The following is an 11,915-nucleotide window of genomic DNA, read 5'->3' on the forward strand; positions in this document are numbered from 1 at the left end:
GCATAATACCGCCACTTCCTGTACAAAGAATTATCATGTTTTAACAAGATAACTATCACGTTTTAACAAGATAACTATCACGTTTTAACAAGATACGTATCACGTTTTAACGAGATACGTATCACGTTTTAACGAGATACGTATCTTGTTAAAATGAGATACGTATCACGTTTTAACGAGATACTATCACGTTTTAACGAGATACGTATCACGTTATAACGTGATAGCGCTCGGATTTTTTTTTTTCCTGCGTGATAGCAATACGCTTCCGTAGACAGGCACAGACAAAAAACGATATAAAAATATTTTCAAACTCAATTTAATATTTGTTTTAGAAAGTCTAAACCAGGGGTGTAAAACTAATTTTCACTGAGGGCCACATGAGCATTTCCGGGGTCTTCAAATAGCCAGTTGTAATTAACTTTTGTGTTTAAATTTGACTAAAAACGTCGTCTCATTGCTACAGTTGAGCACAGCTAATAAACAACTGAGCTCTACCTGGTATTTCCTGCATAGAAACAGCGTTTTAACACGCCCCCCTCATAAACACTGAAAAGTACGACGTGTACGACTGACTAAATGTGAAATAATTAAGACAGAAATACTATTAAAATAAAAGAGTATTACTCACTGTTGAGTTGTGGTGAATAGCTGCCATCTTGAATTCTGAACTCTCCCACTTTCAGACAGGGAGTTCCCTAATGAGGGGCATTCCAGTATAAATTTATGACATGTAAGTGGAAAATTCTCACGTCCCTGTACAACTGACATGCAGTAAAAGTAGCCAGCAAAAATGCAGTTAAATGGGGATTTTACACTGAATTTTGCCAGCTCCTGGCTACTTTTGAATCCTGTACATCTCCACCTAGTGGTAGGATGCTGTCATTTTGCAGGTAAAATAATCAACATGCATAATGGTAGATGTAGTGAAGATATGCTGGTTTTAAAGCAGCTTATTTTAAGACATTAAAACATCTTTGAAGCTCTTGTGGGACACTTAAAATTTGGCCTTAAGTTTGACACATGGTCTAAACCAAAACCACCACAACCAAAGTCTGAAGCTAACTCTTACATATAACTTCTAAATGATCAAGATCTATAACAATATCTTACATTAGTTAAATAATTTCAATGAGCTCATGACACATTACACTATTTTCCTAAATGAAATGTAACAAACATGCAGAGTGTGAAAAACTGTGCACTTCCTCATAAGTTACAAAAGAATTAAAAAGGTAAGCCACAGCCTTCCTGCTGTTTATCAGATGCAATGGAAATTTGATCAATACCAAGAGTGTGCATCTCTATAAAAGAAGTTCTGACAGTTTGCTGTCTGGGAGCTTTAACACATGTTTTTAACAAATACAAAGAGAAAGCCAACAGATGAAAAACATTCAAGACAATTGTCGTATAAGTGAATGTCCCCKAAAATTATGTCCTGAGCTCAGACTGTGCCAAGTTAAATGTCAAAGTTAATTTCATATATTAAAAAAGGCAAGAGTGTTTTGTTTGAAAGGAATGCCAGAAGAACGCTTCTTCAAATGAACATGTCAGCCAGACTTTCAATGTCAGATCTGAACAAACTAATTTACCAAGAAGTCGTTTAGACAGACAAGCTCATTATACACTTGAGCTTGTTAGCAGCTACAAAACATTTGAACTTTGTGCAGAGTCAACAATAACTGACTGACAATACAGTCATGTGTAWTCTAAAGTCAAGCTGAAGGTCATAAAGCTGGGCACAAATAGTTCATAAAACAAAATGATCTGACGTGCAAAAAGTTAATCTACAGCAAAACAGCTGAAAATAATCAAGGTGTTCRAGTCCAGACCCAATGAGGTATATTGAGTTGAGGCGTCACGCCCAGTTTGTATGAGCACAACACCATGTTTGAAGAGACAGGCTGTCAGTATAAGTAAGCAGTTTATCATGGCTAGATTGACGAAATTGTTGGTACCCCACTGTTAATGACCCACAATGGCCACTGAAATAAGCTAAAACTGACAAAAGTAATAGGTAAAAATTAAAAAAAATAATCAATAAAAATCACACATTGGTTTTGAATTGTGGTTTGCATGGGTGGCATCTTTCAGCTCATTCCACAGATGTTAGGATTTAGAGCAGGGCTCAGAAAGACACTTCAGAACGGTCCCATGTTTGGTTCTGATCCATTCTCGGGTGTTTGTAGTGTGTTTTGCGTCATCATCCTGTTGGAAGACCGATGACTTGCGACTGAGCCCAGCACATTTGTCTCCATGCCTTGATAGTCTTGAGATTTCATCTTACCCTGCACAGATTCAGGACACCATGTGCCAGATGCAACAAAGCAGCACCAGATCAGAACCAAGCCTACTCCATGGATGTGTGTATGAACGGGTGAATGACTGTAAGTGTAAAGCACTTTGGAGTCTGAAGGGACTTGATAAAGTGCTATACAAGTTCAGAACCATTTACCATTACTGTTTATCTGTCCAAAAGACATTCTGAGAAGCTTTGTGGATTGTCTGTAGGGCTGGGGAATTAAATAATAACAATATAATAATTAGGCCTGTCACAATAACAAATTTTACTGGACAATAAATTATCTCAGAAATTATTGCAATAAACGATATTATTGTAGGAGACCAGTTTAAACTAATATAATGATATGGAAGTTTACATTAAAATTTACATTTTGTAAAAAGAAAAAACAACTGTTGGCAATCCCAAAGTTTGGCACGGTGCCCTGAGGGCGTCCTGAGGCGTCGCCAGCTGTATGAAGGCGTCAGAAAACTGAAGACGCTCTTCTGGCTAAATGCCTGTTCACGGGCCTCTCATGCTACAGAGGTTAGGAGACCATGCGCCTGACGAATACCAGAGTTCAGTCCTTACTATGCTAGGAACTAGAAAAGAGGGAGACATGAATAAAACAAGCATGCAAATGATAATTATTGTTCTCATTTTAATTTATCGTATGATTAATTGAATACTGATAATTTTACTAAACTCTGAATCAAAAAACACACGACATTCTGGTGGATGATTAATCAACCCTTTTCCCCCTGATCCTTACTTAAAATTTGTAAAACAAAAACTAATCAGTGATTAWTGATATCGACTGATAGGAAACACTTATATTGTTATGATTTGGCGTCCTCCTCAACTGTCTTTCATTAACACCACTTTGACTCAGTGACCTAAAGCGCCATCTGCCTTGTACCTTGTACCATGTACCTTGTAGTTCACCTTTGAGTGGGGTACCAACAATTTTGTCCATGTGTGCAAATGGTATTTCACTRGGATTAGAAACATCATTCATTGTGTACCCTGGCAACATGTTTTTACCTGATATATGTAGTGACAAGCCTATCAAATCTAAATACTGGTTGTCAAAGGCAAACTGACTTTCATTTATGTGCCGACTTAATTTTTTATGATTACCACATTCAGCTTCACCAGCTAACAGCACTGCCTGAGTTGTCTTCGCCCTGAACAATATGGCTGCCCTCTCTGAACATGTGAAGTCACGTGACCACTTGGATGAGGTGCAATGACTTGAATGGTGAACAAAATTCAAGGAATAATATGACTTGAGATCAGATTACTTTTTTAAATAAATGGTGGCTATATAAGTTTCAAATTCAACAGATTTTCTCCATCCCGTGCTTTTAAATGTATTTTCTTCTCAAGCATTTAGGTTATTTGTCATCAACCAGATTGTTTCATTCTTTGCGGATACATGAAGTCTTTGGGAGAATGCATTTTATGTATGAATGAACACAAAACTGTTTGGCTAATTAAACTACAAACCCATTTATGACCACAAAAAGGCAACTGTGTTAAAAGTAATTCTGCTCAGCAGCATGGTTTCCCTCTGCCTCTTTATGCCATGAATAAAGCAAAAGCATAATAGGTTTTTGTTTACCTCCCACTTGATCCGCATATTTGGGATTATCAAGGCGAGGGGCATGTAATAAATTTCCTCTTTTGTTGCAACACAATGAGTCCAGTGAATGGGCATCTACAGCTGAAAACTTAGTCACCCACAGAGCAACCATTTTGAAATACTGAAAGAATACCGACACTGTCGAATTAACTTAAAACACAATTTATTTGAAATTACATTTTAAATAGACAGTAACAAAATTTAGAAAGCACGCCAATGTAGTTATTTTCTGTTTACTGTAAAACTATTTACAAAATAAGCATTTTTTTGTCTTCAAGTTTATTAGAAACTGCACAGTCTTCTGTCCACAGGGAGGGACTTGGATATGTCAGCACAGAGGCTGAAAGGCCACCAGTGTGATACTGCACTACAAGGTTGCTTGCAACATCAGTGAAGACTTAACATTTACGTGAAAACATCTTCTCTTCATATATTATGCTCCATAGGTGGTTCCCCACAAAGAAACCAACCAAACTAACCAAGCAAACGTGGAACCCCAGCTGTGGAAGTCATAGACCTCATTGTTCTTAACAAGAAACTAAAAGCTGTAAAACAGTCAAATTATCTTTGGAATCCATAGTAATTTTAACAAGCGGACAGGGTCAAACTTCTTGGGTATGTTTCCCTTCTAGAGTCTAAGCCTTCTTCATCTTTCCATTGTGGGCGCGGCCATTTTCATAGAGAGCAGAGCCGTTGCTGGTACAGTTGATAGCTGCGTAGTTGATGCCATTACTCGTGCCGTTTTCGTAGCATGTGCCGTTCTCATGCACCTTGCCGTTTGTGTACACGGTTGTGCCGTTCTGGTGATGCTTGATCTCCTGTTTGGGCAGCCGCTTACCCTTCACGTAAGCCTGGATCCAGAAGTTGGAGAAGAGGATGAAGAACAGGGTTCCGTACATCCAGACAAGGTGGATGATTACCGGGAACTGGTAGTCACAGCGGTCCATAAAGTACCACTGGGTGGCGTGAAGAGAGACCAGGACAAACTGGATCTGTATGGGGGGAGAAATCAGTGGTCAGCCATGCACATGTGTCAAACTATTCAAGCTTCAAAAATGAGATTCAAATCAATGTTTTTTAAATCACAAAAATAAAAAAAATGATTCATGTTCTGAGTTTTAAAAAAAGTTTGTTCTGTAAATAGTTTAAGTGCCTGAATGAATGCAAGTCATGCAGTAGAAATTATGAACTACTGAAGTATGCATGAACAAGAATTGTCATACTCAATACAACTTACTTTTTTATTTTATGATCATTTTTTTTTTTGTCTTTCAATTATTTAGTTTTACTACCTAATGTTCTTGGCTTTTTTCCCCCATACACAAAGTTAAACAATGTTGATAATGTGAAGGTGTGTGTGTGTGTGTGTGTGCGTGTGTGAGAGGGAGAGAGGTTGTTCTGTTCAGATATGTGTGTAAGTGATCTGTAAGACTATTTTTGATGATCTGTGTGAACTTGGTGATTTTTGCAAACGTCCAGTGATGGTAAACTGATAAATGTCAGCCTTGTTTACTGTATTCTTCTCAAAAGCACCACGTTCCAACTAATTTTATATCACCACCAGCCAAACTGACAGAAAGCAGACAGTAAAAAAAAAAAAAAAATTACAAATTAAAAAATAAAAACACCCGACGGGACTTGAGGAAGTGACCGACGCGACACAAGCCGTTTTCAGCTCTGTCTTGTCAAACGAACCCCGCTTGTTAAAAAACAAGTTCACCAAGTAACTTGAAGCATCATACAAACTGAAACAGAGGCGAGCTGGACAGCACCGTGAGCACAAAGATAAGCTGTCTGCACGCATCTGTGTGTGTGTCTGTCTGTGTGTGTGTCAGTTTCAGGCTCCCGCTGCAGAGACCAGACTGTGAGGGGAGGGGCGGGCTCTCTCTCTCTGTGACTGGCCAATCACAGCTCATGAAGGCAGTCAGTTACCCAATGAGGATCTTCCTTCAGAACGAGCARGGATATTGACAAGTTTTATTTGTTTCATGCTCGTACTCGTCAAAAATGCTTTATCCGTAACGAATACTCGTCTGAAACGAGTATCCGGCTCAACCCTACCTGCTACTTCACATCTGCCACAAGCATTTTAACAAAATGAAATTGCATATTGAACAATTGTTTTAGATTTTATAGTTGGGGCGTAGTTTATTGTGTAGTTTAGTCAGTTTTAGTGTGCTTGAATCAAAACAATGAGGTGATTTTTGAACATGGAGCTGCAGCTGAGGGAGYCGTAGGTTGAACTGCAGACACAAAGATGGACCGAGCCAAAGTCAGAACCTTTTCATACAGAAGAGAGAAGCTCAAAGGCAGAGATGGAAAAAAAAAACCCAGTCTAAGACAGAATGAAGACTTTGACGAGGAAGTAGGCGATCCATTATTAGTTTTAGAAGAGGAGTGCCAAGTAGACTACCGGGGAGATCCCTGGTCTCGTGTGCCGGTCCACACAGCAGCATGAATCATTAATCACCAAGTGCCAAATATTAATCGGCAACAGTTTTACTGACATTTAATTATACACGATTGTACCAAACCCTAGTAATGATTGCTGCACATCCTTACCAGCTGAATAGCTGTCATGTACTTCTTCCACCACAAAAACTTCTGGAAGCGTGGGCCAGCAGCAGAAAGACCGTAGTAGAAGTACATGATGATGTGGACAGAAGCGTTCACCATGGCATGGAAAGATCCCATTCCACCTAAAGTCATAACAAAGCTTAGTCAAACTCCTACATCCAAAATTATCTCCAACCTTAAAACAATCAAGCATTATAAAAAGATAAAAGTTTAAAACAAGAGTCAAAGTTCATGGTTTAGACTTCCCAGAGAAATTAAAGATTTAAAAGCAGATTACAACCCAAGGTTTCTTCAAGCACCATTTAACGAGGTCAAAGGAGACTGTGACTGATTGTACAGGTTTTTTTGTAACAGGTTGGTACGCGGGGTGAAATATTTAATCCACAGGCRTCAGATGATTTTTGTCTCGATTAATTATTTTCCCAGTTAGCTTGATGTGTACTCACCAGGAGCATAACCCACTCCCCACCACCAGGTCCAAGGCATGAATGAGTGGTGGAAGATGTGCAGGAATGTGATCTGGCCGTGTTTTTTCCTCAGTACAAAAAAGACCTAAAAGAATAAATAAAAGTGATTTGTAAATGGCAAGCCAAGAAAATAAATGCCTAACTTCTTTTTTTTTACTTAAAAGAAAAAAAGAACTTACTGTGTCCATCAACTCTATGATCTTTGAAAACCAGAAGAGCCACGCCACCCTGACCATCTTTAAATGACGAGATGCAGGTTAGACAAATTTCAAAAACAGTTGAAGACTAAGGAATCTTTTTTATTATTATTATTTTTAGAAAGAACTTTGGGAATTTACTCGTAGAGCTTGAGGACTGTTTGAGGTATCAATTGGGTCACATCTCCAGGTATATGTTGTAAGCCATCCAGACATCAGAAACTGAAAGTTACAACAAAATTTGATTTTCATGACAATATTAGATGTAAAAAAACAAACAAATAAAAACTAGAAAAAATAATATTTGCTCAAAAATACATGAATCCAAATTCCCATAGGTGAGCTGTTTGTCACCTTGAGATGCAAACAAAAGTACAATAGGATGAATTTGAATGAATGAATGAATTTATTAATGGAGGACAGTGTGCAATTAAAACAAACAAAAACATTTGATGCATTGCACCAGATTTAGCCTAAGGCTAATTTACATCTGTAGTCCTCCAGATAATAAAAACAAAACAACATTCAACAGTAATAAAAAAATAACAGAAAAATAAAAATATAAAATTAAACATTTTGCAATTAATAATAAAAATARTTAAATACCCCACCCCATGATTCTTACCTCAAAAACAATAAATACTGATAGTGCCACCAGCATGAAGTTATAAACTATCATGGGTTCCTTGAGCTGGAAAGGAGTACGCTTGGCCATTATGCGAGGTCCAAGATACAGTACAAAAAACAAATAACACAGCAATATAACTGTCATCGGAACAGGACTCCACATCAGAGGATAATCTTTTATTCGTGGATCTAAAAAAAAATAAAATAAAAGAAAATAAAAGATGTGACTTAATGTAAGAAAACAAAATAAAAAGATTCACTTTACATTTTGTTGTGTAAATCACCTACCAATTCCTGCCAGAAGATCGACATAGAAATCCATGGCTCGTGAGCCAACCTCCTGGATCTGCTGAAGCATACTGGCTGTTGTGAACTGTTATGACCCAATTATCTGTGGAGAGAGAGAGAGAGAGAGAGAGAGAGAGAAAAGCTCATCATTTAGCTTTAGCATCTTAAAGCTGAACGCAGGACCAGAATGCAAATTGAAGGCAACATTTCCTTCATGTTTGAAATGATTATCTTACTGACCACACGTGCAAATTCAAAATGATCCCATTTAAAGCAGATTGGGATTTATAACAAGGAATCCTTCAGTTTTTTTTTGTCTCGACTCCAAGCACTCAGAAATGGCCTGATATCTAAGAGGTGGAGCTTCATCCCACAGCAAGGCCGAGTGTGTGCATCAGTTAAACCCAAAGATTAAGACACAAAACCCAAACTGCTCTCAAATAAACACCACCAGAAGGATTTACTCACTCACCGAGTGCCCTGAACTCAAAACTGCAGGGCCCAGATTATTACAGTTTCTTCAACATGTGCTCCATTTTGTTGTGCAGCAACAAGATTCACGGAACACTGKAACAGGAAACCCGCAGATCAAATACAAACCGGTGCCGTGACGTGTGTTCAGTACGCAGGGATGTTGAAATGGGTTTTAAATTTGGCAATTTTCTGTTGAGAAAGTCTTATCCTATCAAGTGCAAACAGAAAAGCCCACAGAAAAGCAGTCGAGGACAGAGGGTGTGGTCTGTTCAGACAGAGCCTTTGTTGACGGTGCTTTGAGTTTCAGAACCCGTGGCCCTCCTTCAGACAATATGATTAAAAAAGATAATTATTTCAGTTTGAGGAATGAAGGTCGGAGCAGAGCTGTCAGGGACAAGGGCAGCAAAAAAATAAATAAAAAAAGCTTTAACTTCTCATTTTTCATTTTATCTACTTAGATACATTTATTTTTAAACCCAGGCCTACATCGAGAAGATATTTCATCTTAAGGAAATACTTTTGCAGTTACTAGACACAACTTGGACCCACCCCCCGTTCATCACAGTGCATCGTCAACAACTTAAGCATCTTGTTGACTTTTATGGTTACAGCAGATTTACTTTGGTATTTCTGACTGACTTCCGACAGCCGAGCCAATAATCAACTTGCTTTTGTTAGTAAAATAGTCAAGTGCTGGCTGTATAAGTGTTTAAAAGGGTTGCCAAACGTGCACATTCTTGTATTGCGTAACACTTACACACGTTGCATTTCAGAAGTGGTACGTAAAACGCCGTGTGTGTTCTCAGTCACTTCATATATTGATAACCGTACGTATGTGTGTTGTCCAATGTGAGCAGTTAAATTTATGAAGTCATAAGATGCTTTCTTCAAAAGGAGACTAGTCTCAACCAGCAACAGGGGCAACACAAGACTTAAGAATTCCACCTCCTGAGAAACTGTTTACCTGTAGTCAATAATTTATGTGATATAGGTTTGAACAAGCAATTCAAAGAAAAATGTGCTGAACAGCTTTGCAATAATAGGGAAGGACTTTGTTTTTAAACATTACAAAAATGCAGAATGTGAAGATGCAGCATCTTTAAAAACGTCACATAAAATTGATCGTGTCAAATATTCTTAGATTTTTTAAAATCTAAGACCTCGATGAAGACGACTTCAAAGCAAGCCTCCTTCACGTCAAATTTACAACACAAAACTCAAAGTTGAAATATCTGACATTGATACRAAATAGCCTTTAATCTGCACCAACTGAAGACTCCTCAGGATTTTGTCCAGAGGCATGCTGGAAACCTGGTCCAGACCGTCACAAGTTAGCAGTCCTCAGGAAGACAAGAACTTTCTCATGACTATGATAGGAGTCCAATATTCACATGACAGCGATGCTGTTCGCTGTGGACACGTGACCCATTCAAGCAGCTCAGAAAACTGTCTCCTTCCTTTTCCTTTTCAGCTGATCCAAGTAACAGATGCTACTAACTCATTTACCAACCAGAGCTCATTTACTCAGCCTACATGTCCCAACACCCAGGCCATTCATTACAGAGTTCAGCTTCGACAGCAGAGAGTTTGGTTTACATCTACAGAGGAGGGAAAGTGTGGAAGGGAGGGCAAACTTAAGTACCATGTCAATGAATCATAGGGATGGAAAAAGGGAGCTCACGAGTTAGTGGTTAATGATGAACAGACTAAAGTGGAGAGGTTAAACATTTGGGAAAAAAAATAATCTAGGAAWAAGGACATCAGCTTATTTAACATATGCATTAGAAAAAAATATATATAATCCTGAAATGATCAACAGAAATTTAATCAAGAAGAAATCATGCGGGCAGATTTCACACCCAAGTTGTTTCAACATCCAGTTAACGTTGAGCAACTTACCTTTTGAAAAATAGTGTTTMTCCCTTAAATCATCAAAAAGSAGAAGCAGAGTCTTCCTTTCACAGRGTGGCAAAGGCCTCTCAGTGGACTGCTAAGCACAAGCAGGCAGCAGCAAAAACAGAAAGCAGCAGAAAAGGAAGAGAAAGACGGCCGGAGATGTGGTGGAAGAAGTAAACTGACAAAGTGTGACTGGTACAGCAGTCCTCAAATCCCCACCCTCCCTGACTCACYCAGTGGATGAATAACCAGCTCTCAGAGCAGAGGGAGGGAAATGGAGGGGAAAAAAGGGTGTGAGAGAGCTGTGTGTGTCCATACCAGAGAGTACAAATAAGGTTAGAGGGACAGAGACGACCCGTATTTAAAGCAAACAAACTCAAAAGAAGAAGTGAGTCATTAAATTATGACCACTACCCTGATCTCAACGAGTTCACTCCCACTTTTTTCTCCTAAAGTCACACCCTGTACTTACTGAAACATAATCCTGGAGTTGCCATGCAAGTTTTTTTTTCCCTTTCTTGGGGTGGGCTGATATTATTCACATGGAGCAGGCGAGAATCAGTGGAGACTCTGTTATCATGAAGGAGGCCATTGTTGTGCCTATCCTGGATCTCTACCCAGCCGACACCCATTGAGCAAAACTAGCTCGAGTTTCTTTCTTTGTGGGGAATGCCTCTAGTTAAAATAGTTGTCCCAAAARGGTTGTTTACGCAAGACTGTTTAAAAGAAATACTTAGACTTAAAAAAAATGCTTTGACATGAGTGATTGCAACAGGATARGGCATGACTCAAGACTAAAATCTCTTTACAAGTTAGGTAAGAAAGTTGTGTTCATTGATAGGAAACTATTTACCCACATGTCAGTGCCACACCCAACCCCAATATGCAGAAACATTATAACAATTGCCAATAGTATTTTGAAACACAGGGATCAMCTCAGGTAAATAACCTGCCTGTTAAACAAAGGTACATCCATTCAGAACATTTTCAAGTTTGTCATATTTACAGTCACATGAAAAAGTTTGGGCACCTTTGTTAATTTTCCTGATTTACCTTTAAAAATCATTGATTGTTTGGATAAAAAAAATCAGTTAAATATAACATATAGGGGACAAACAGTGATATTTGAGAAGTGAAATGAAGTTTATATGATTTACAGAAAGTGTGCAATAATTGGTTAAACAAAATTAGACAGGTGCATAAATTTGGGCATCGTTGCCATTTTATTGATTTCAAAACCGTTAGAACTAATTAGTGGAACTCAGATTTGGTTTGGTAAGTTCAGTGACCCTTGACCTCCATACACAGGTGACTCCAATTATGAGAAAGGGCATTTAATGGAGGCAGTTGTAGGTTTTACTCTACCCTACCCAGAAAGAGTGGGTTCTCTCCGCGTTCTCCGGCTTCCTCCCACAGACCAAAAACATGACTGTTAGGTTAATTGATAACTCTAAATTGTCCCT

The 11,915-nt window shown here is 38.5% G+C and overlaps 2 protein-coding genes across 4 annotated transcripts in view; one reads left to right on the forward strand and one right to left on the reverse strand.

Moving 5' to 3' along the window:
• The window catches only part of zfyve9b (zinc finger, FYVE domain containing 9b), an 18,861-nt gene extending 13,316 nt beyond the window's left edge, over positions 1 to 5,545 (forward strand). The window contains exon 13 of the transcript XR_001309838.1: positions 5,278 to 5,545. The gene's annotated coding sequence lies outside the window, so the exon portion shown is untranslated. The remainder of the gene's footprint in view (positions 1 to 5,277) is intronic.
• Positions 4,073 to 11,915, reverse strand: part of elovl1b (ELOVL fatty acid elongase 1b) — a 21,932-nt gene continuing 14,089 nt past the window's right edge. For 2 of the 3 annotated variants that reach the window (XM_014002929.1, XM_014002930.1), the window contains 7 exons: positions 8,083 to 8,185; positions 7,793 to 7,983; positions 7,309 to 7,389; positions 7,150 to 7,206; positions 6,950 to 7,055; positions 6,489 to 6,625; positions 4,073 to 4,918 (listed from right to left, as the gene is read on the reverse strand). In XM_014002929.1, the coding sequence (XP_013858383.1) occupies positions 4,562 to 4,918; positions 6,489 to 6,625; positions 6,950 to 7,055; positions 7,150 to 7,206; positions 7,309 to 7,389; positions 7,793 to 7,983; positions 8,083 to 8,152 (999 nt within the window). In that variant the 5' untranslated portion in view covers positions 8,153 to 8,185 and the 3' untranslated portion in view covers positions 4,073 to 4,561. Of the gene's footprint in view, positions 4,919 to 6,488; positions 6,626 to 6,949; positions 7,056 to 7,149; positions 7,207 to 7,308; positions 7,390 to 7,792; positions 7,984 to 8,082; positions 8,186 to 10,455; positions 10,716 to 11,915 lie in introns of those variants that run through there. The other variant, XM_014002931.1, reaches the window with a different exon arrangement.

Source organism: Austrofundulus limnaeus, unplaced genomic scaffold, assembly GCF_001266775.1.
Source record: "Austrofundulus limnaeus strain Quisiro unplaced genomic scaffold, Austrofundulus_limnaeus-1.0 Scaffold15, whole genome shotgun sequence".
Lineage (NCBI taxonomy): Eukaryota > Metazoa > Chordata > Actinopteri > Cyprinodontiformes > Rivulidae > Austrofundulus > Austrofundulus limnaeus.